This window comes from Chanodichthys erythropterus, chromosome 11, assembly GCF_024489055.1.
Source record: "Chanodichthys erythropterus isolate Z2021 chromosome 11, ASM2448905v1, whole genome shotgun sequence".
Classification (NCBI taxonomy): Eukaryota; Metazoa; Chordata; class Actinopteri; order Cypriniformes; family Xenocyprididae; genus Chanodichthys; species Chanodichthys erythropterus.
Genome location: NC_090231.1, coordinates 43388016 through 43413821, shown reverse-complemented (window position 1 = coordinate 43413821; position 25806 = coordinate 43388016). Strand labels below are relative to the sequence as shown.

Sequence of the window (25806 nt, the reverse complement as noted above, 5' to 3'; positions counted from 1 at the left end):
ATAAGCGTACGGAACGCCAACAATAACAATAGGTGCCTAAGCACCTTCGGTGCTTGGCCCCTAAATATGAAACTATGTTTTCGTAGTACAGTACAGAGAAATTTCATGTCGTGAGCAAGAGCGGATTCATGTCACAAGTCGATCAAGAATAATTTATTTTTATACTTATATTTAATATTAGAGGCATCCAAGTAATTTGTTTTTATTTATTTTTTTAAAGTAATGCAATAGTTACTTTCCCTGGTAATTAGTTACTTTTATAATGATGTAACTCAGTTACTAACTCCAATACTATTTGTGAGAAGTAACTATAACTAATTACTTTTTTAAAGTAACATGCCCAACACTGTATATACAGTGGGTACGGAAAGTATTCAGACCCCCTTAAATTTCTCACTCTTCGTTATATTGCAGCCATTTGCTAAAAATCATTTAAGTTCATTTTTTCCCTCAATGTACACACAGCACCCCATATTGACAGAAAAACACAGAATTGTTGACATTTTTGCAGATTAATTAAAAAAGAAAAACTGAAATATCACATGGTCCTAAGTCAAGTCAAATTTATTTATATAGCGCTTTTTACAATTGGTAATTGTTTCAAAGCAGCTTTACATATTAGAAGCACAGAAAAAAGAGAAGTGGTTAAAAATAAGCTGTACAAGCAAGCGTGGTAATATGTAACATATACAAGATGGTGCTACATTAAGCCAATGTCGGCTGACTCACAGGGGTGGAAAAACCCCTTAGGAGAAAAACCCAGCGTGCTAGCACTGGGAAAAAAGTCCTAGGAGGGAAAAAAAACCCTTGGAAGATATATATAATATATGTAAATGGATATGGAGATCAAAATCTGAATTATACATTTTTATTATAGAGATTAAAAATAGATTATATATAAATATATGTAAGCAGATACGGAGATTAAAAATCTGAATTATAGATGCAGCCAGAACTGGATCTGTAGGCCCATTGTCTCCTTGTCTCTTAAGTATTCAGACCCTTTGCTGTGAAACTCATATTTAACTCCGGTGCTGTCCATTTCTTCTAATCATCCTTGAGATGGTTCTACACCTTCATTTGAGTCCAGCTGTGTATGATTATACTGATTGGACTTGATTAGGAAAGCCACACACCTGTTTATATAAGACCTTACAGCTCACAGTGCATGTCAGAGCAAATGAGAATAATGAGGTCAAAGGAACTGCCTGAAGAGCTCAGAGACAGAATTGTGGCAAGGCACAGATCTGGCCAAGGTTACAAAAAAATGTCTGCTGCACTTAAGGTTCCTAAGAGCAAAGTGGCCTCCATAATCCTTAAATGGAAGACGTTTGAGACGACCAGAACCCTTCCTAGAGCTGGCCGTCCGGCCAAACTGAGCTATCGGGGGAGAAGAGCCTTGGTGAGAGAAGTAAAGAAGAATCCAAAGATCACTGTGGCTGAGCTCCAGAGATGCAGTTGGGAGATGGGAGAAAGTTGTAGAAAGTCAACCATCACTGCAGCCCTCCACCAGTCGGGGCTTTATGGCAGAGTGGCCCGACAGAAGCCTCTCCTCAGTGCAAGACACATGAAAGCCCACATGGAGTTTGCCAAAATACACCTGAAGGACTCCAAGATGGTGAGAAATAAGATTTTCTGGTCTGATGAGACCAAGATAGAACTTTTTGGCCTTAATTCTAAGCAGTACGTGTGGAGAGAACCAGGCACTGCTCATCACCTGTCCAATACAGTCCCAACAGTGAAGCATGGTGGTGGCAGCATCATGCTGTAGGCGTGTTTTTCAGCTGCAGGGACAGGTTGCAATCGAGGGAAAGATGAATGCGGCCAAGTACAGGGGGATATCCTGGACGAAAAACTTCTCCAGATTGCTCAGGACCTCAGACTGGGCCAAAGGTTTACCTTCCAACAAGACAATGACCCTAAGCACAGCTAAAATAACGAAGGAGTGGCTTCACAACAACTCCGTGACTGTTCTTGAATGGCCCAGACAGAGCCCTGACTTAAACCCAATTGAGCATCTCTGGAGAGCCCTAAAAATGGCTGTCCACCAACGTTTACCATCCAACCTGACAGACCTGGAGAGGATCTGCAAGGAGGAACGGCAGAGGATCCCCAAATCCTGGTGTTAAAAACGTATTTTATCTTTCCCAAACTTAGAAAAAAAAAAAAAAAAAAAAAATATTATATATATATATATTATATATATATATAATATATATATATATATATATATATATATATATATATATATATATATATATATATATATATATATAATAATAATAATCCTAAAGAGAACAAAAGGGCCTTCAGCCCTTTACAGGGCTTTGGCCCTAATAATAATCCTAAAGACAACAATAGGGCCTTCAGCCCTTTGGGCTTTGGCCCTAATAATAATAATCCTAAAGAAAACAATAGGGCCTTCAGCCTTTGTCCCTAAATATAGCTGCGAGCAGCGATGCCACCGGGCTTGGGCCCGCCACCGCCACCCCGGTGGCTTCAGGGCAACTGTGCACAGTGGGCAGTTAAAACTGTTAAACAAACATCGAAGAACTATGTCAAATTCACTCTACATTTACTGGAATATAAGGTGGCGCTATTGAGCCCCTCCTCCCTGCCCATTTCTAAGGCTTTGCCCATGTCTACTGGCTAACAATCCTGATGTGTGTGTGGAGTTTCAAACAATTTGAAGCATGCTAAGAGTCTCAAAAGCATCCAAAACGAATATTAAAGTTTGATGTGTGTCTGAGATATCACGATTCTTTTCAAAGGACTACATCTGCCATGCATTGACATTATTCCAATGAAGTTTGAAGCAAATCAGGTAAAAATAAGAGGGTGATCTCAAAGCATGCTGAAAGTAACACATTTCCTGCTGCCAGTTGGTGGCGCTATAACTTTGAATCACAATAGTCACATCCAGCCTTGTACAACGAACACACAGCCGAAGATTCATCAAAATCAATTAATGTATGAAGAAGTTATAACACTTTGTTTCCCTTTTCTTGCTATAAATTTGTTGCCTCGCCACGGCCAAACCGTTTGAGATATCCAAAATCTGTTTACAATCAAACAACTTCAATGTGTTAGCACAAAGTTAAAAAAGTTTGGTGTAAATTGTATAAACCCTGTAGGAGTAGTAGTATAAAATTCATAGCCTGTTTTTTTCAAAAAATTAACATTCAAACCAAAATAGCTGAATTCCTGTTGGTCGGAGCTAATGAATGTAAATTAGAAAATTTTCCGGCTTGATGAGAATATGTGTACCCAGTTTGGTGACTCTAGGAAAAACGAACCCGCCACTTTTGTCAAAAGGTGGTGCTACTGAGCCCCTCCACCACGCCCATTTCTATGGCTTTGTCCATATCTACTGGTTGAAAATATTGACGCGTGTGTCGAGTTTCATGCAATTTGAAGCATGTTAAGAGCCTCAAAAACACTCAAGAATATGATTAAAGTTTGACGTGTTGCCATGGCAACAATTTTTCAAATATCAACCACGGCCAAAACTATGAGATATCAAAAATCCGCTGGCAATTTTTCATCATCAGTGTCTTGACTTCATGCTGACCAAGTTTGGTGGTGATCGGATTAATCGTCTAGGAGGAGTATATCAAATTACAGAGCATGCGTTTTTCAAACAACCCTTAATAGCTGACTTCCTGTTGGCGTGGCGTTTAACTTAGAGTACGAAAGTTGTTCGGCCTGATGAGGTCTATATGTGTACCGAGTTTCATACTAATACGTGCAAGCGTGTTTAATATTTGGACCAAATTTTCAGACTTTTTTTCAAGGGGGTGATGTTTAGCCCCCCTGCCATGCCCGGGTACCAGCTTCTGCCCGGCCGTGATGGCCGCGGATTCCAATGTGTGTGCCAATTCTCAAAAGTTTTTGAGCATGTTAAGGCCCCCCAAAAGCCCCGGAAGACGGAGAAAAAAAGAAAAGAAAAAAAAAACCTTAGGGGATTAAGAGGGCCCTGCACGTTAATTCGCTTGGGCCCTAAAAATAATAATCCTTAGGGGATCAAGAGGGCCCTTCGCCATTTCGTTGGCTTGGGCCCTAATAATCCTTAGATCAAGAGGGCCCTACGCCATTCTTGGCTTAGGCCCTAAAAAAGTCCCCTCAAAAGTCCCCCCTTCCCATCCCGCCTCAGACAAGGCCCATCAACATGGAGCAAAAGGCCGCCTAAAGAAATACAGGAGAGAAAGAAAAAAAAAAAATACTTCATAATATTTAAAAAAGAAACACTGAACATTAACTGTTGCAAGTGATCATGTCAAAAGAGTTGAGAAAAGTACTGTTGAGGGTTTTTGTGCCATCTAGTGGTTCAGAAGAAATTTTCTGTAGTTTTACAGCACACCATGAGTGTATATTAGTACTCTTTATTTGCTTTTGGGATCTGATAGAGCATTTGGACCTGGAAAAAGTGATGCTTGACTATAGGATTAAATTCCCACCAATATTATTGTGGTCACGGATCAAAAAAAAAAAAAAAAAAAAAAAACCTTAAAAAAAAAAAAAACAAATAATGCAAAATGATCAGAATAGCAAAGAATGTGGTCATATTTTATTTTATTTTTTTTTCTCTTTGCTCTTCTTTCCACGTTCTGGTCTTGCATTTCCAAATGTCGCAGTTCAAGTTTCATATAAATTACGGAGGGCTTAAGCGTCACCATTGGTCCACTAGTTCTCGATTTATAGCTCCTCCTCTAACCAATCAATCGAAGAGAGAAAGATGACATCACTTCAATGTGACTCATGGCTACTGATGCTTACACTCATACAGGGGAAAATAACCATCACAGCTGGCAATTTCCGAGCTGTGGTAAAATCTTTCTGTGGCAGGACACGTTACACTGTATATTTGCCTGCAACTCCACCTGTCGCCAGTATATACGTCCACCTGGCAATCTTTTATTGTTAAATTCACCATCCTAATGACAATCTGTCACAGTTGAGCCTGTCTGACGATCCATCACTGTTATATTTACCTTTAATGCACCTAAAACTGGTCGTGGAACCGCGAAATGCAACTGCCACTATGCAGCGGCCTCACAACATCACTCTTATGTTTGCCTGGCTCGTCTATACCCGTTATGTTAATGTTAGATATTTTTAGCACTCATACAATAATAATAATAATAATAATAATATGCTTGCTTGTTGTCTCTTCAATTCCTGTCTTTTGCACAATATATTTGCTTGTGAATTACAGTTAAAGATATGCCATCACAATTATTTAGATCATTGTATATTGCTCGAAATTGCAAATTTGCCTGCATATTTTGTCATGTATTGTTTTCTTGTAAACAGATTTATAGATTTTGTCTTCCATGTACAGTATGTCATTGACAAGGGTGCTGGTTTATGAATGATCACATTTTAGAACAGAGATTATAAAATTATAAAAATGATAAAGTTAAGGGGTTAGTTCACCCAAAAATGAAAATTCTGTCATTTATTACTCACCCTCACGCCGTTCCACACCCGTAAGACCTTTGTTAATCTTCGGAACGCAAATTAAGATATTTTTGTTGAAATCCGATGGCTCCGTGAGGCCTGCCCTATGCTCCCTAGAGCAATGACATTTCCTCTCTCATGATCCATAAAAGTACTAAAACATTTAAATCAGTTCATGCGAGTACAGTGGATCAATATTAATATTATACAGTGACGAGAATATTTTTGGTGCGCCAAAAAAAACAAACTGACATGAACTGATTTAAATATGTTTTTAGTACATTAATGGATCTTGAGAGAGGAAATGTCATTGCTGACTATGGAGGCCTCACTGAGTCATCGGATTTTAACAAAAATATCTTAATTTGTGTTCTGAAGATCAACGAAGGTCTTACGGGTGTAAAACGGCATGAGGGTGAGTAATTAATGACAATTTTTATTTTTGGGTGAACTAACCCTTTAAGCAATAGCAATCACACCAGTTAAATCACACCAGCAAGAGTGTTTTCCCCAATATTAGATTAGCTGTTAAATAAATCAATATAGCAATATGTTAATTCTGAGCGTGTTTTTGCACCATTTTGATGAAAGGAGTATCAAACAGCAGAACTGTGTCGCTCGCCTCTGAGCAACAGCAGTGCTTCGTTAATGAATCAACATTTTGAATGAGACATTTAAATGAAAAACTCACTCATAAAGACAGTAACTTTCCACCACCTGCTGGCCATTTAAATTCATATTTCTATAACATGGATGGGCAATGTCGGTCCTGGAGTGCAGAGTTTAGCTTCAACCCTAATCAAACACACCTGAACCAGCTAATCAGTGTTTTCAGGATTATTAATACTATAGAGGGTATGCATCGACATCACTTTCCCGCCGAAAACGCGCTCCCTCAGCTAGACTGAGTGGCAAAAGAACCAGCTGCGTAACTGGATTAATAGGAGAAACGGCGAAAACACGAGTAAAACTAACGAATTACCCTAAAGGTTGGACTCGAAAGTGTTTCTTACAACTTGTTGAATAAACCTAATCCATGGATATTGACATGCAGCCAGGAGTCGTGTTTCCTGACATTTATATGTGCCTGATTTGACGCCGGGAAATCTGCCTGTGAATATTTTATATAACTACAATATCGGTAGGTTTACATCTGCTTAATCACTTATATCAATGTTATATCGTCATATTGTCCAGCCCTAAAACTTTTATAGTATAGTTTTTGACAGTGTTGTTTATTTAAAAACACCCAATTATGCATAATATAAGATGGAAAATATTTAATTGATGAGTCGTCAACATAATATATAACAATACAATATATAAGGTATGATTTTACCTCAAAATCCAACAGTTCGACACAAAAAGATAACTGCAAATCCATGTTTCTCTGCTGGAGTCCAACTGTTTCTGTGAATTGCAGTGATCCATTTGCTTCTTTTTCTGTTGCTTTCTTTAGTTTTTAAATATATACCTCAGGGTTTGTGTCAAATCTATTTGTACAGTCAGCCGCAAAGCTCTTTCCCATTTTGAATGTGTTTTGTGTGTTTTTCGCGACATTCACGCTGAAAACCAATGCTGCTGCTCAGTCTTTTGCCACTCAGCGTGCGTGACCGCAGTCCTAACAGTCGACGGTGACGTCACGTGCATATCCTCTACAGACGGGTGTCTTTTTTTTTTTTTTTTTTTTAATCAGGGTTGGAGCTAAACTCTGCAGGACAGCGGGACTCCGGAACTGATGTTGTCTATCCCTGATCTATAATTTAGTTTTTAAAGCTATATTTAAAACATTAATCTTATAGTATTATGCAAGTAGTTATGTAAATAAACAGTAAGTGTTTGAATAAATCACTGAATATCAAATCTACCTGGTTTCTGTAACTATCTCCTCTGTAACACTATTGTAGTCAGTGCAGAAATTATACATTCAGTGATCCATGACTGCAATACTATTGGTGTGAATTTAATCCCACAGTTGACGTCAGACTTAACGATTGTAAAGACTGTCCAAGACAGAGGAGCATCATGGGAGTTGTAGTCTCACCATAGCCAGAGTATGTATTGTTAGATTTTCGCCCACGTCCTCTTCCTCCATAAGTGCGTGTGGCCTGCAGAGAGTTGGTGCTCTCGTCCGTGAGGTAGCCTCGTTCACGCTCGCCGGCGGCCCCTGAACCAGAGCGGCTGGGGGGTGCACGATATCCCACCCCAATCTGTCGGAGCTGTTCATCAATCTGTAGACGCTCGAGACGCAACTGCTCCACCTCCTGTCAATAACAGAGGTGTCAGGCACTTAAACTACATATGCAGTCATAGAAAACACAAACAGAAATCTATCACAAAAGATAATACGATATAAAGCAGACTGGTTGCCATTGTTTAGTAACATAAGAGCAGAAACTGCTTAGGCTATTAATATCTGACAATATAGCATATAACAATAAAATACAATAAGTAAAATAAGATAATATAATAAAACATGTATAATGCAACATACAATTATAAATTATAATACAATGAAGAATATAATATAATTTAAAGTATAAAACAAAATAAAATATATCATTATAAAATATATTTACTGGTTTTCATTATTTAAAAGCAAACAGGGAAAAATTAAATATACTATTTATATTGCTGACAATATAATTTGATAAAATACAGGATAATTTAATATCTAATTATAAATGATAATATAATACGATACACATAAAACAATATAGTATAATACAATATATAATAAAACCAACAATATAAAAGACAACAAAATGTATAATTATAATATAGTATATAGTATATTATTATTATTTTGTGTATTATTATTTTGTTTGTTTGACTATTACACAAACAAAACAAAATACACAGTTAAGCACTTAAAGTCTTTCTTATAGAGACGGCGGCAGATGAAATGATTGGCTATGAGAGTGCCAGTCCTTCATCTCATCAAGCAGGATTATCTGCATAGACAGCATTTACTGTGGTGGGATTTCACTAGATCAAACATGTCTGTAAAAGTGTTTGAGGGTGTCAAATCAGAATGTGACAGCTGCTGGTTTGAAACAGCTGCTGCACACTGATGGTGGGGGGCAATGTGGTAGAGCTGGGGTGAGACGGAGATAGGAAATGTCTATTTTGAGAGGCGCCTGGGTACATAGCATGTAATCCACACTTTGCCCCCTCCCCCACCAAATCTACCCCTAAAGGAGGTTGTGGTTAAGGGTGACCAACCACTTTCCTTGGAAGAGATCAGCTGACTAGTCGAGAGACAACGGTTCTTTTTTTTTCTCTCTTTTTTTTATTAAATGAACTTTAGTGGTAAAATATATCTGTGCAATTTTATGTTGCCAATAAGGTTTCAAAATTTGTACACTTTTGAGTCTTTAATAATATCAGACAAACACATGGGATTTGCAGACACCCTTAAGCAACTGCAATCAGTTCAGAAGCTGAAAACCCTTAAGGTAAAATGTAGGCACAAAAAGGATAAAACCTGTTCCTAGATCAGTTTTCAAGGATTGGTGACTAACCTGAAGGTAGGCCACGTGGTATTCGAGCAAGGCCTGGGCGTTACTGATGTTCTCTTTGGTTCCAACAAAAATAAACGGAACCATTCCCTGAAAAACAAAGGAAGAGGAGGGATAGCAGTTGCGATATTAGTGAACACTTGCATGAAAATAAGCTGCTTGTTACTAATAATGTATTGGTTTCCTCACTGAGGTTTTATTTAGCCATAACAGTGAGAGGTTTGTTGTATCAGGTGGGCGGCTCATTCACCTCTTGGCTGCTGACAATGTTGTCTCTGCCAGCCCCCTGCCTGCCTACCTCCTCCCTGGGCAGCTTTTTATCATTGTCTCCTTCGATCCGGACCCGAACCACACCTGATTTGTCTACAATTTCCTGGATAATTTTGCCGTTTTTGCCAATAACTTTGCCTGTTGTAAAAGAATCATTGGGTAAGAACATTTGGGCCAGATTTTCAGAAATGTTGCGTAGCTAATGTCTGTTCACAAACTGCATCCAGAGGTCCAAATGAAATATGATAAGCAGAAAACCAACTCACCTACGAGATTCCTTGGAACCTGGAAGGAATCCTCTTTAAACTCTAGATAAGTTCTGGCCTGCTTTACTGCCTCTGGGGTCTTGAGTCAGAGAGACAAAACCCATCAAAAACACTACTGTCACTCACCTTACATGCATCTTTATAAAACAATCCAAGATGAACTAGAGGTGTAACAGTACACAAAAAAAATGACGGTCCGGTATGTACCTCGGTTTTGAAGTCACGGTTCGGTACAGCAGGGGAAAAAACAAACCGTGTTTTAGTGGTTTACTGAACAAATTATGTACGTCTTCAAATTAAAAAAAAAAAAAAAAAAAAAAAGTCTCATTGTTGCAACTGGCAGCAACATACACTGCAGTTTATAGTGTTGTAATTGGGGGAAGAGATCTGAAGTGCTTACACTTTGACATGCAAAATGTGTTAGCAAACTAATTTAAAATTAGGTTATATTTAGGTTAGAATTAATCAAACCCATTCTAAACCACTGTCTATTTGACAAGCTGCATTAAAGTGTGCAAAGTTAAATATAGACTCATTTAAATATAGACTTGTTTTCTGTCAGGAATGCTTGAGAAATACTTGAGTGAATTTATAACATTTATAGGAAAGTAAGATGTAAGTTGTGCGCTGAGGAAAACGCATTGCATTACACAACACACACATCTAACTGTAGGGCAAGCCGTGTAGGTTTATTAAGTGCTTAATATAAAGTGAAATACAAAAATGTTTCATGTTTAAGACAACTTGGACCATGCACAGCAGCAGCTCATTCTGTGTCCTTCGCTATTTTTTTTTAGATGTGCTTGTAACAAAGTATGTCTATATAATTTATATTGTCCCATCCTTGGGGTGAAACTCCAAGTTTGAAATTACGTTCCACAAACAGAAAAGTACCACAAGTGCAGCGGTTAAAACACTGTATTCGTTCAGTACACATGCGTACTGAAAAGACCGACCCATACCTAAATTTTTTGGTAGAAATACATGTACCGTTACACCCCTAAGAAGATCTTAAAGAAAAGATTAAGACCTCTCCGTAGATCCTGAATGTGCAGCTCTCTTCTTCCAGCTCAATGGCAGTGACGCCGGGAACTTTGCGGGCCTGCTGGATGTTGGCACCGTGAGAACCAATGGCCAGACCCATTAGATCCTCACGCACCCTCACTTCCTCCTGATACGCAGACGCCAGCTGTTTACTTGTCTTTGGCACACACAAAAACAAAAATGTCGAGATGGCTGTATGTTTAATTAAAACAGTTTAATTAAACCACAGGGGGAATTCCAGTATGACCAGAATCACTTCTACAAGAACATGCATATAAAGGACACTTACCTCTAAGTGTTTGGTGGCCTCCTCGTTACGGGACATCAGCATGAGTTTGGTGCGAATACTCCGGAAATGCATGTCACTTAGTAGGGCTGCTCGCTTCACCGTGGACTCATTTATGGACTGTAGAGAAACAGACAAACACCTTCAGACACAACAGTGCATATTTATGCATCATAAAGCAAGAATAAATAAGAATTAAACACTGACCAGGACAATTAGTTGGTGTGTGCAGGTGTTGTAGAAGATGCAGTTGGCTCCAATTGCTTTCCTGAAGTCTTTGTGGATGTTCTCAGTTAAACAACTGCATCATTAAAATAAGAAAATATAAAAATAAAATGTAATTAAATAAAAAAAAATGAATTCTTCCAAAATTCCAAACCACACATTCAATACAGCAGTGGTACAGCTGGTCTGTCTTAATATAATTCATATATATTTTATTTTACCCAAAGTTTTTCATTGCTTTTAAGCATGTCACACAATCTATTGAAGATGGCATTGGCTTAATTTGTTTAGCCTGAAACAACTGACAGACAATACCACTGGGAGGACGCACAGTCTTTGACATATTACAACAGAACATACGTGCAGATATACACTACTATTCAAGTCTCTTATACGTATTATGTTCACCAAGGCAGCATTTATTTGATCAAAAATACAGTAATACAGTGGCAACAATAATACTGTGAATTATTACAATTTAAAAATATTCCTGTGGTGCAAAATGGAATTTTTAGCATCATTACTCAAGTCTTCAGTGTCACACGATCCTTCAGAGATCATTCTAATATGCTGATTTACTGCTCAAGAATTCTTATCAATGTTATTATCAATGTTGAAAATAGTTGTGCTGATTCATATTTCTTAAAGGTTTTCAGGATTCAAAAGAACAGCATTTATTTGAAAAGGAAATCTTTCATAATTGTTAATTAGAAATGTCTTTACTGTCACATTTGATCATTTTAATGCATCCTTGTGAAAAAAGTATTAATTTAATTTAAAAAAAAAAAAAAAAAAAAAAAAAAAACTGACCCTAAACATTTGGACTGTATTGTAAGATAAATATTTCAAAAGTTATAAAACTAAATATGCATTATTACATAATTAGTTGCATTAAGCATTTTCCCCCCCTGCTGTGTGTAGGGTTAGGAATTGAAACTCGATTCCAATTTTGGAATTGGATACTTGATATAAAATTAAGAATTTCAGTTCTACTTAATTCCTGTGTGTGCGCATTTCAATGTGGTTTTAAACCATTCAAGCACAAGATGTGCGAGAACTCAATTTGGCAATCGCACACCGTTTTCTGTTCTGGGCACATCCAGCATGCACACAAAAATAGTGCACGAAGACTAAATTGAGCTCTCTTTCACATCTTCTTACACTTGAATGGACAAACACTATGTGTGTCTTATTTGAACGTAAACAGCTGAGAAAGAAAATGCATGTGTAACAGTATATTGGATCTGTTAATTAGGTCCTAAAGTGACAGCAGACTAATAAACCGCCATCTGTCTTGTTATTGTTAATCAAAGAACAAAAGAACAAAAGAAAAAAAAAAAAAACTCGATCTTGACTGAATAACTTTTGTAACTTTAATAAGGATTAATCTATATTTTATTTATAAAAACAAAAATGTTGCAGTGTTATTTAACATTTTATTTCTATTTCTAATATAACTATTTTCAGTTGTATTTGTGTTACTGTCAATTTTTTTTTTTTATTGTATTACTGACTATAAACTTGTCTTTAAGAATGTTTGAAATTTATATTAGTCTAGTTTATTGGTTAGTTGTTCTTTAAGCTGCTGATATTCTGCTGATAAGGTATTCAGCTGCAACAATGTTTTGCAACAATATGTTTGAAATCTTTCTCTTTTTATTACCACATTGGAATCAAAACTATAATTCAAATGATACTCAACCCTAGCTGTGTGCCTCCCTGTCAGAATAGACCTGTGACCCCACAGAACCACTGCAATAAAGAGTTGTATAAACATTATAAAATGGACCATCAGAACACTGCATGTGTGACTTACATGTCTCTGAGATCCTCGGGTACAGCGATGGGGACTTTGTAGAAGGAGTTTTGAGAGGAGGGGCTGTTAGGATTGACTGGACGGATTCGTTCTGATGTGACAATTTCATTGTATGTGGCATCACAGGCTGCATACTCGATCACATAGAACTGAAAGGACAAAAAAAAAAAAAATCACCACAATGCCCACCACACATATAATGTCTGCATGCTAACCTATGTTTATTAATTGTTTTAGGTAGTTAAATTGGATTATTATGCCAATTGTTACTCTGGTCAAACAGTATTCTGAGATCAAATATTTTTGTATAATGACTGTTAAGATGTATATTTGACCATTTAATAAAATCATTTAAACTCAAAAAAACAATTTTTAAATCACCTCTTATTTACTTATTTGGCAATTAGCCATGCAACAAGAGGGATAAATGTACAGTCATCTTTGAATCTGGCTCTTGATCACCCTGTCAGGTTGATCTTGCTGTAATGACCAGCTGACTGTTTATCACACAAGTCACAATGGCCTCTTTCACAGCCTCACCACTTTATTGACACAGCAAACAGACTGAAGCTGCTCACAGATGGTTTTGTTGTGCTAGACCACTAGCTCAAAATGACAGTAATTAGTCACTCTGACAAGACACACTAGCACAGCACATGCTGAGTGAGACTGAAGGCATCTTAAGGGCAAAATTATATATCTAATGCCCCTCCTGCCTAATAACAAACCCTATAATAATCACAGAGCTACCACATCTCATATCAGGGTAACACCCGACTACACTTGACCTTGAATGCAGTCAAAAGTCAAGTCTAAAAAATTAGTCCTATTATTCGCCTGCCCCAATATCAGAGTAAAGTGTGCAAGAGGGAGAAGACAGTGTCCCAGTGAGAGGTCTGACTGTCACCCATGTGCTGCGTTAACCTAATTAGTTAAAATCTGTGTGCAAAGGAAGGTTTGAACAGGAACTTGTGTTTTTTTTTTACGTTCAGCGTTTTTTTAGTGTAATCAGGGCTGGAAATGGGTGGTAACGCAGGAGGACAGTAAATTGAGGGAGGGGCAGCATTCCATTTAAAATTGGTCAGATTAAGGAAATTAAAAGGATTTCTATACATTATTCACTCAATAGCCTATGAAAGCGATACAAATTCAACAAAAACATAGCACCAAAAAAAAAGAAAAAAAAAGAAAAAAGTAGTGTATAATAAAAAAAATGCAGTATTCTATGGTTGGCTTCGCAATAAACATTCGTGATTGGCTAAAATAGCTACAGTAAGCCAATGCCTCTCTGTCAGCACAAGTCCTCACAGAACCAATCATCAGAGCAAACCACCCAAGGTAAATTATTGGATGAACCAAGATTTTACCAGAAAATCTGAACAGAACCAGTTACTTTTAAATGTGATAACAGAAAATTATCTGATAAAAGAAAATTATCTGATAACATATGGATATGAAACAATGTTTACATATCTGAAATTGTTTTTAATGCAAACTCTGTATAATAATGATGTCTAGCCTAAAAAGAGACTGTGGCGAGGGGGGCGTGGTTTAGCGGGGTCTGCGGCAGGAGGGAGTGTCTGGGGATGTGCGGTGATTGAACGGGTTGAATGTAAATCACGAACACCTGTTTCTCGTTCCAGTAACTGGCGTGGAGACAGGATAAAACGCCAGGAGAAGCAGGAGCGTGTGAGAGAGAGAGGGACTGCTGACAGTCGGACTAAGTGAGCTGTGCTCGTGTCGTGGAGTGAAGCCCGTCCTTGGATGTGGAATTATTGAGTGTGCGTTGCACCGTCTTTTTGTTTATGTGTTTGATATTTTTCTCTGGTGAGAATAAAGACTGTCAGCAGCCCTAAAGCCGATTCCTGTCCTCTTCCTTCCCATTACACAAAGAACCTTCGTTACACTGGTGCCGAAACCCGGGAAGGAAGACGGAAGCCGCCGCCATGCAGGCATCCCCCGCCGCTGGAAAGCCGTTTGCGGACATCATTGCATCCCTCGTGGTCCTGCATCAAGAACAACATCGGGCCCTGCTGGATCTTCGGAGTGACCAGGAACGCCGCTTCGAGGCGATCATCCAGGGCCAGCAGGAGGACCGCGAGAGGTTCCGGAGCTGGATAGACCGGGAGGTTCCCACGGCGACCAGCGCGGCAGCTGCTGGCCCCTTCCAGCTGCCACTGCAGAAGATGGGCCCGCAAGATGACCCGGAGGCCTTCCTGGACCTGTTCGAAAAGGCTGCTGAGGTCTCAGGTTGGCCCCGGGACCAGTGGCCCATGCGGCTCGTCCCGCTGCTCTCGGGCGAGTCGCAGGTGGCAGCACAGCAGCTGCCCATCCAGAACCTCCTGGTCTTCAACGACCTCAAGAGGGCCATCCTGCAGCGGGTCGGCCGCTCCCCCGAGCAGCACCGTCAGCGCTTCCGGTCTCTGGAGCTGGGGGAGGCGGGCCGACCCTTCGTGTTGGCCCAACAGCTCCGGGACTCGTGCCGCAAATGGCTGATGGCCGAAGGAGGCGACGCGGAGCAAATGATCGATCGCGTGGTGCTGGAACAGTTCACCACTCGGCTCCCAAAGAAGACCGCCGAGTGGGTCCAGTGCCACCGGCCCACGTCGCTGGATTTGGCCATCCAATTGGCGGAGGACCACTTGGTGGCGTGCCCAGGGGTCGGCGAATCCCTGCCATCTGTCTCTCTCTCCCCCTCTCTTCTTCCCCTCTCTCTCTCTAAACCTGTCCCTCTACATAGGACCCGTCCGCCCGGCCCGCCTCGTGTTCCGCCCCGAGGGCGGGGTGGAACGGATTCTCGGCAGTTCGTGGCGCCAAGAGCCCCGCCCAGGGGGGCGGGACTGGTCACCGCCGGGCTGGACCCCGCGCCTGCTTCTCCCCTCTCTCCACGCCAATCATTCGGCCCGTTCTCCGCCACTGGAGCGGCGGGCAGGTCTGGGCCGGCCTGTTGGCGTTGCGGGGACCCGGATCACTTCATAGACCGGTGTCCAGTGATGGAGGTGGGGACATTGATCCGGGTCCCGGACGACCTGCAGGTCGCCCCCGTTCAGGCTGGTCAGTACCAGATACCAGTGAGTATCAAGGGGGGTACATATCAGGCTTTGGTGGACTCGGGTTGTAACCAAACCTCCGTGCATCAAAGCCTGATTTCATCCGGGGCATTGGATACAGGCCACGTGGTTAAGGTACGGTGTGTGCACGGGGATATCGCGAGTTATCCGTTGGTGTCAGTCGGGATTCTATTTAGGGGTCAAAAGCATAGTGTGGAGGTGGCAGTTAATCCGCACCTCCGGCACCCGTTAATTTTGGGGACGAATTGGCCCGCATTTAATAAATTATTGGGGCATTTATGCTCGGGTGCCTCTTGGAGTAAATGTACGCGGGGAAGGGAAGTGCGAGTGCAGGCGGGAGAGACTGACCGGGGACCAGTGGTGACTGCCTCAGGGGAACCGAGCGGGATCGGGAGACTGATTCTCTCGGACCGTGATGATTTTCCCCTGGAGCAGTCTCACGATGACACGCTGAAAAATGCGTTTGAGAGGGTCAGTACGATTGACGGTCAGCCTCTCCAGCCTGGACGACCACTAACTTATCCCTATTTTGCGATTATTAAAGATAGGTTGTATCGAGTGACCCAAGACACTCAATCAAAGGAAGATACAACCCAGTTGTTAGTACCAAAGAGCCGCAGGGAAATGCTTTTCCATGCGGCTCACTCCAACCCAATGGCTGGACACTTAGGACAAACAGCGACACTAAATCGCCTCATGACCCGATTCTTTTGGCCGGGCATTCACGAGAACGTGCGCAGGTGGTGCGCGTCTTGTCGTGAATGTCAGCTGGTAAATCCTCCGGCCACTCCAAAAGCGCCTTTGCGCCCCCTTCCATTAATGCAGGTCCCCTTCGAACGAATTGGCATGGACCTCATCGGGCCATTAGAGCGATCAGCGAGAGGGCATCGTTTTGCATTGGTCATTGTGGATTATGCAACACGATATCCAGAAGCAGTGGCTCTCCGCAACATTTCCGCTAAGAGTGTTGCGGACGCCCTCTTCAGTTTAATCTCCCGAGTGGGGATTCCGAAAGAAATCCTCACTGATCAAGGCACGGCGTTTAGGTCACGTACGCTACGCGAACTGTACGAATTGTTGGGCATTAAATCGATTCGAACCAGCGTCTTTCACCCACAAACGGACGGGCTGGTCGAACGTTTTAATCGCACGCTTAAATCCATGATTCGTAGGTTCGTTCAAGAAGACGCCAAAAATTGGGATAAATGGTTGGAACCCCTGTTGTTCGCTGTGCGAGAGGTCCCGCAAGCCTCCACGGGGTTTTCCCCCTTCGAGCTTCTCTTTGGGCGCCACCCCCGCGGGGTGTTGGATGTCCTAAGAGAGTCTTGGGAGGACGGACCGTCTCAGTCGAAAAATGAAATTCAGTATGTGCTGGACTTGAGAACAAAACTCCACACTTTGGGGCGGCTATCTATGGAGAATTTGTTACAAGCCCAGGACAGACAGTGCCGGTTGTATAACAGGGGAACTAATCTGCGTAAATTTGCACCGGGAGAGAAAGTGCTCGTATTACTCCCCACATCAAGCTCAAAATTACTGGCGAAGTGGCAAGGACCATTTGAGGTCACACGGCGAGTTGGTGATCTCGATTATGAAGTAATACGGTCCGATAGGAGAGGGGCACGTCAAATTTATCACCTCAACCTCCTGAAAAAGTGGAGTGAGGCGGAATCAGTGATGCTGGCGACGGTGATTAGCGGGGAGGATGATCTCGGGCCAGAGGCGAATGTAAAAAAACAATCCCTCGCTCTGGCCCCGGGGGGAGATCACCTTTCGCCCTCACAGCTCACTGATGTTTCCAAATTACAGGCTGAATTTGCCGACGTGTTCTCTCCCCTACCGGGCCGTACTGACCTCATTCAGCACCACATCGAGACAGAGCCGGGCGTGGTGATTCGCAGCCGGCCGTATAGGTTACCTGAACACAAAAAAAAAGTGGTTCAGGCAGAATTAGAGGCAATGCTTGAAATGGGGGTAATAGAGGAATCCAGCAGTAACTGGGCGAGCCCGATAGTTTTGGTCCCCAAAACAGACGGCTCAGTACGGTTCTGTGTGGATTATCGCAAGGTGAATGCAGGTCGAAATTCGACGCGTATCCAATGCCGCGAGTGGACGAATTGCTTGACCGGCTCGGTACAGCTCGCTTTTATTCGACACTGGACTTAACAAAAGGGTATTGGCAGATCCCCTTGTCTCCATTATCCAAAGAAAAGACCGCTTTCACGACGCCGTTTGGATTACACCAATTCGTGACCCTTCCGTTCGGGCTGTTCGGGGCACCGGCTACCTTTCAGCGACTCATGGACAAGATCTTACGGCCCCATGCTGCGTATGCGGCTGCCTATCTGGATGACATTATTATTTTTAGTAATGATTGGCAGCGGCATATGCAGCATTTGAGGGCTGTCCTGAGATCGCTGAGAGGGGCTGGGCTCACGGCCAACCCGAAGAAGTGCGCAATTGGGCGCGTGGAAGTAAGGTATCTGGGCTTCCACTTGGGATATGGACAGGTGCGTCCCCAAATTGATAAGACAGCAGCGGTTGCAACCTGTCCGCGTCCCAAGACCAAAAAGGAGGTAAGACAGTTCCTCGGGCTGGCGGGATATTACAGAAGGTTTGTTCCTAATTATTCGGACCTCACCAGCCCGTTGACTGATCTGACTAAAAAGGATGCACCAGATACGGTCCAGTGGACGGAGCTGTGCCAGCAGGCCTTCACCCAGGTGAAGGCTGCTTTATGTGGCGGGCCGTTACTTCATTCCCCTGATTTCTCTCTCCCCTTTTTGTTGCAGACAGACGCGTCGGACAGAGGGCTGGGTGCGGTCCTGTCCCAGGAGATAGAGGGTGAGGAGCGGCCGGTGCTGTACATTAGCCGCAAGCTCTCCTAAGTACAGCACCGTGGAGAAAGAGTGTTTAGCCATCAGGTGGGCCGTCCTCACCCTCCGCTATTATCTCCTGGGGCGGGAATTCACCCTCTGTTCGGACCATGCCCCTCTGCAGTGGCTCCACCGCATGAAGGACACCAACGCGCGGATCACTCGTTGGTATCTTGCTTTACAGCCTTTTAAATTCAAAGTGATCCACAGGCCGGGTGTTCAGATGGCTGTGGCCGGCTTCCTCTCCAGAAATGGGGGGGGGGGGCTGCAGGCCGGACGGCTCCCCGGCCTGAGTCGGGCGGTGGGGGTATGTGGCGAGGGGGGCGTGGTTTAGCGGGGTCTGCGGCAGGAGGGAGTGTCTGGGGATGTGCGGTGATTGAACGGGTTGAATGTAAATCACGAACACCTGTTTCTCGTTCCAGTAACTGGCGTGGAGACAGGATAAAACGCCAGGAGAAGCAGGAGCGTGTGAGAGAGAGAGGGACTGCTGACAGTCGGACTAAGTGAGCTGTGCTCGTGTCGTGGAGTGAAGCCCGTCCTTGGATGTGGAATTATTGAGTGTGCGTTGCACCGTCTTTTTGTTTATGTGTTTGATATTTTTCTCTGGTGAGAATAAAGACTGTCAGCAGCCCTAAAGCCGATTCCTGTCCTCTTCCTTCCCATTACACAAAGAACCTTCGTTACAGAGACGTTTACATTAATGTGACACAGTAGAGCGACACGATTAATCTTTAAAAGATTGCCATCTTGTCTCAAACACCCTAAATGACAATGATTCATGTATTAAACTTTTGACAAATGCGAACATTCAGATCTGCATTGGCACTGCCGCTGATCCACAGAGAGCAGTTGTCATGTTCAGGTATGAAGCATGTTTAGGTCTTTTCAATAGTAGACTATCATTATTTCTGTGTTACAATAATTTAAAATGATCAAAGAAATACTGGGATAGAAGTTTATAGTTCGAATATAAACACTATCTACGGTAGTGATCAAAAGAGTAAATCACCTTTTGAAAATAACTTAATGCGTCAAATAAATATTGAATCAATTACATAACGCCACCAGGTGGCAACAAGTGACTGATAAAAATGTATTTGTCAATAATTCATTCAAGAGATTTGCTCAAAATGACTGATTTATCCAATAATGAAACAAGTTGTCTTTATGAGTATACAGATTTTTACACAATGCATCTTTAAGTTGACCAAAAGAGAGGTAATTAATTATGTCCAAGCAGAGATTCTGTTGAATGAATTGTGTGCCAGACAATTCATTTATACTGTTCTGACCTTTTAATGTGCCTGCTCGATTTAAAAAAAATAAAATAAAAAATGTTTGGAGGAAACATGAAATATGTTTAATGTTATTATAGATTATACAAGATTTTATATATTTACAAACGTCTGAAAAGTAACTGAAAGAACAAAGAAGAAAAAGTAAAAAGGAAAGGGAAAAAAAAAAAAAATAATTTAAAATAAAAGTCTTCCCAACTAGAGTCTCCCCTGTGAATCTCAGCCATTTCCAGCCATGTGTAATGTTGCTGTTTGAGAATGAAAAAGGTCTGCAAAAAAAAAAAAAAAAAAAAAAAAAAATCACTCCAAAGGGAGTTATTCTCTATATCAGTAAGCACTGTTCCTGAACTCCCTGAAACTGACTGATTGTAGTCTTGAGTTTTCTTCCGGGAACAAATACATCACAGTATTCCTCAATTAAATAACTCCTGCCTAAAGCATATGCAAAATAAAGGGAAGAGGCCTGGTTGAGTTAGTTATTAGTGTTTTGAAACTCACAGTTATGGTAAGAGGCATGACAAAACATGCTCTGGTTGAACACCAACTAACTGGTCCAGCCGACCAATTAGAGCACACTATTTTTTGGAGGAGGGGCTTCTTAGACAGAGGAACTAAATAAAAAGGGGTGCATTTCTCAAAAACATCATTAACCATAAAGAGACAATACATAACAGGGCTCAACATTAACACTTGTCGGCTTGTCTGGGAGTGGGTGGATTTTTTGAAGGGGCAAGTAAAAGAATTTTACTTTTACAATTTTTTTTTATTTTTATTTTTTTTTAAGAATTTTACGACCAGACAGAGCCTGATTAAAACATAAATAAAATAAAAAAATATGGAATCACCAAACATGAGAATGATTCTGATTTGATTACATTTATTGTCAGTGGCAACCGATAGTGGATAATGTATAATGTATAGAAGGTAACAAGGTTGTGCTGTTGAGGCTCCCGCAGCCTCAATGAAAAAACAAAACAAAGGAGCAGTGCCGTTTTCCTGAATACCATCACGACTGAAAATGTGACACTGATTTCAACAGTTCAATAAACAAATCGTTAAGTCACTTACTGTTTAACATTGAAGGGGGTCGCACACCAGACGCGTCACGCCACATCTTTAAAATTCGAACGCATTGTTTTCTATGAGAGTACGCACACCGGCGGCGACATTCGGCGCCTGTCCGCGGCGCCCAGCAACGACTCAGGAAGTTGTTTAAAATCCTGCCGCGCCACAGAGCGCCATGTACATTGTTTTACATTAATGACGATTTGAGATACATTTAATGTACATACTGACTTCACCCTGTGCTGCAAGATACATTAGTTTCACATTCTAAGTTTAACAGCTTGAATAAAGTCTAAAAATGTATAATAAACGTAGCATTTTCTTTCCTTTTTCTTTGTTGTGCCATTTTTCCATGTACACTAACCTCAGTGCGAAATATTAAAGCATAGGCATGTAACGTTTCCCTGTTGACGTAAAACACTCCCATTGTGCAGCTCTTCTATCAGGAGTCGAGTCAAAATTGAGCTTGCGCATATATAATGTGCGCTGCCGGTGTGCGATACCTGTGAGTTGTCAGAGACTCGACGCTGCACAGCGCCGAGCTTCGCGTCCGGTGTGCGACCCCCTTGACTGTTTTTGTCCATTTCAGCAGCATAAATAGTAGAATATTAGGCACGCTATTGATTGTCCATTGCTAAGCATCTAGTCATACCATTCTAATACCGCATCATTTCACACTGTACAACTTTGGCACCCTCCAGAGCAGGGTTTTATAACCCCGGGTGAAAAGCGGTACTAACCCTGCTTCTAAATTACAAGTGTGAAACGCTTCTTTACCCGGGATTAAAAGCGGTGTGAAAAACCCTAAGCGAATCACTCATTAAGATGGTCATTTGCTGCCACCTACTGCCCTCAGGGTAAATATCACAAATATGCAGGTTTATATATGTCAAAGCTGATAGAACATTGATGACAATATTGTTTCAGAATAAATCTTCCAGACAGAATAAATTTCCCAGACAAGCAAAATTATTACTTGGCCAAGTGAATGATTGATTCACTTGCACATGACAAGGCTTAAAGGGTTAGTTTACCCAAAAATGAAAATTGTAATTTATTACTCACCCTCATGCCGTTCCAAACCTATAAGACCTTCGTTAATTTTCTGAATGCAAATTAAGATATTTTTGTTGAAATCCGATGGCTCCGTGAGGCCTGCATAGCTAGCAATGACATTTCCTCTCTCAAGATCCATTAATGTACTAAAAAAATTTAAATCAGTTCATGTGAGTATAGTGGTTCAATAATATTATTATAAAGCAACAAGAATATTTTTGGTGCGCCAAAAAAAACCCCCAAAATAACAGTGATGGCCGATTTCAAAACACTGCTTCAGGAAGCTTCGGAGCGTTGTGAATCAGCATATCGAATCATAATACGGATCGCGTGTCAAACCGGCAAACTGCTGAAATCATGTGACTTTGGCGCTCCGAACCGCTGATTCGACACAATGATTCATAATAATCTGAAGCTTCCTGAAGCAGTGTTTTGAAATCGGCCATCACTATATAAGTTATTTTGTTTTTTTGGCACACCATATATATTAAAAATATAATATTAATATCGAACCACTATTCTCACATGAACTGATTTAAATATTTTTTTAGTACCTTTATGGATCTTGAAAGAGGAAATGTCATTGCAGGCTATGCAGGCCTCATGGAGCCATCGGATTTCAACAAAAAAATCTTAATTTGCTTTCCGAAGATTAACGAAGGTCTTACGGGCGTGGAACAGCATGAGGGTGAGTAATAAATGACAGAATTTTCATTTTTGGGTGAACTAACCCTTTAATGCCAGGCCCTGCATAATAATGTTTCGCTTGGACCCTTCAAAGTCGTGTTGGATTTTCTCCTTAGTGTAAAGGTTGAGAAGTCCATCTATCACTGTTTTATGCTATGTTTTATTTTATGATTATGTTTTATGAGTATTATGCTTTGTTTATCACTATTTTCTATGTTTGTAGAATTGTTTGTAGAATACTCATGGAGTAAATATATAGGCAATAAACTGTACACACAGCTTTTTTTTAAAATGGTGGGTGCTGGTGTTCTACGTGTGTTCGGCCACTTATGTCACTGGTAGTTCTGATTGTGCTGGGATAGACCCTACTCTATAGTAGGAGCTCATTCAGTTCCCCCAAAAGGCATTCCTAGAACTAAAATCTTTTCCAGTTCCTGCGGTGCGGACACAACAAAAAGCGGGTACTTTCACCATTAGTTCTAGGAAATATGAAAAGGTTCCTCCGGTGCAAAAGCCCTAAATAATGTGCATTCAAGCATGAACACCTATTCTATTCCCAAACACAAAATAAAGGCTTTGTAAAAAAAGCATACTAGGTCCTCTTTAATAAAAAGACATTTTTTGATTATTTTGATTCAGCTTATGTAAATGCTAGCATTTTACCTTAACCTTACAATAATGTTCCAGGTTCAATACAAGTAAACATTAGTGGCATGCTTAGGTTAATTTTAACTGTACCATGATAAATGTTCAAATAAACAGGGCTTCAAGAGTCTTTTCCAGCACATTAGATTCAGTCGCTCCTTTGCGTTTAAAAGAGATTACGGAATTTAATCCATTGCCATGGTACAGTGAGCAGACTCGGGCCCTAAAAACTGCAGCCAGAAAAATGGAGCGTAGCTGGAAGAAAACCAAACTAGAAGTATTTCGCATTTCGTGGAGAGAGAAAATGATTGAGTACAGAAAGGCCTTAAAAACTGCCAGATTTGCCTATTTTTCAAAACTCTTAGAAGAAAATAAACACAACCCTAGGTATTTATTTGATACAGTGGCTAAATTAACAAGAAATAAAGCTTCAACTTCTGATGTTCCCAAAGAGCACAGCAGTAACGACTTTATGAACTTCTTTACTTGCAAGAATGATAATATTAGAGAGAAAATTATAACCATGCAACCGTCTACTACAGTATCATGTCAGACACTGCATTGTAGTGTCCCTGAGAACAAATTCATTTCATTTACTGCTTTAGGAGAGGATGAATTGTCTAAACTTGTTAAAATCATCAAAATCAACAACATGTATGTTAGACCCTATACCAACTAAGCTATTGAAAGAGTTGCTTCCAGAAGTCATAGATCCCCTTCTTAATCTTGTTAATTAATCTTTGTCATTAGGATACGTACCAAAAACTTTTAAGCTGGCTATTATTAAACCTCTTATTAAAAAACCACAACTAGATCCTAAAGAATTAGTCAATTACAGGCCGATCTCAAATCTTACTTTTCTGTCAAAAATACTAGAAAAGGCAGTTTCATCGCAACTATGTTCCTTTTTAGAAAGACCTATCTGTGAGGATTTCCAGTCAGGATTTAGACCGTACCATAGTACTGAGACTGCTCTCAGAGTTACTAATGATTTGCTCTTATCATCAGATCGTGGTTGTATCTCTCTATTAGTGTTACTGGATCTTAGTGCTGCATTTGACACTATCGATCACAATATTCTCTTAAATAGACTTGAAAATTATGTTGGCATTAGTGGAATTGCATTGGCATGGTTCAAATCATACTTATCTGACCGTTATCAGTTTGTAGTAGTAAACAATGAGATATCATATCGATCACAAGTTAAATATGGAGTACCGCAAGGCTCAGTAGTAGGACCATTGCTTTTCACTCTGTACATGCTACCCTTGGGAGATATCATTAGGAAGCAGGGCGTTAGTTTTCATTGTTACGCTGATGATACTCAGCTCTATATTTCTTCTCGCCCTGACGAAACTTACCAATTCACAAAATTAACAGAATGCATAGCTGATATAAAAAACTGGATGACCAGTAATTTCCTTCTACTAAATTCAGAAAAAACAGAGATTCTAATTTTTGGACCAAAAAATTCTTCACGTAATAACCTAGAATATTGTCTAACACTTGATGGCTGCTCTGTTAAGTCTTCGTTGTCAGCTAAGAACCTGGGTGTGCTCTTTGATACCAATCTTTCATTTGAAGGCCATGTTACTAGCAACTGTAAAACCGCTTTCTTCCATCTTAAAATATATATCTATACTACGACATATGCTCTCAATGAAGAAAGCAGAACAGTTAGTTCATGCATTCATGACCTCAAGGTTAGATTACTGTAACGCTCTACTGGGTGGTTTTTCCTCCCGCTTGATAAATAAACTACAGCTCGTAAAAAATGCAGCAGCTAGAGTCCTTACTAGAACTAGGAAGTATGACCATATTAGCCCAGTTCTGTCATCACTGCATTGGCTTCCTGTTAAACATCGTATAGATTTTAAAATCTTGTTAATTACTTACAAAGCACTAAATGGTTTAGCCCCCCAGTACCTAAGCAAGCTCTTAATGCATTATAGTCCTTCACGTTTATTGCGATCTCAGAATTCAGGCCAGTTGATAATACCTAGAATATCGAAATCAACCGCAGGCGGTAGATCCTTCTCCTATTTGGCACCTAAACTGTGAAACAACCTTCCTAGCATTGTTCGGGATGCAGACACACTCTGTCAGTTTAAATCTAGACTAAAAACGCGTCTCTTTAACCTGGCATACACGTAACACATTATATACAGTATTTATATTTTCAAATCCATTTAAGGATTATTAGGCTGCATAAATTAGTTCAGC

The 25806-nt window shown here is 40.8% G+C and overlaps 1 protein-coding gene across 5 annotated transcripts in view; it reads right to left on the bottom strand.

Annotated features, from left to right (window-relative positions):
• Window positions 1-25806, bottom strand: part of fxr2 (FMR1 autosomal homolog 2) — a 156363-nt gene that overhangs the window by 98444 nt on the left and 32113 nt on the right. For all 5 annotated transcript variants that reach the window (XM_067399868.1, XM_067399867.1, XM_067399869.1 and 2 more), the window contains exons 5-12: window positions 12889-13037; window positions 11055-11148; window positions 10851-10967; window positions 10548-10718; window positions 9518-9596; window positions 9232-9389; window positions 8985-9071; window positions 7505-7724 (exon numbers count right to left, since the gene is read on the bottom strand). In XM_067399868.1, the coding sequence (XP_067255969.1) occupies window positions 7505-7724; window positions 8985-9071; window positions 9232-9389; window positions 9518-9596; window positions 10548-10718; window positions 10851-10967; window positions 11055-11148; window positions 12889-13037 (1075 nt within the window). The remainder of the gene's footprint in view (window positions 1-7504; window positions 7725-8984; window positions 9072-9231; window positions 9390-9517; window positions 9597-10547; window positions 10719-10850; window positions 10968-11054; window positions 11149-12888; window positions 13038-25806) is intronic.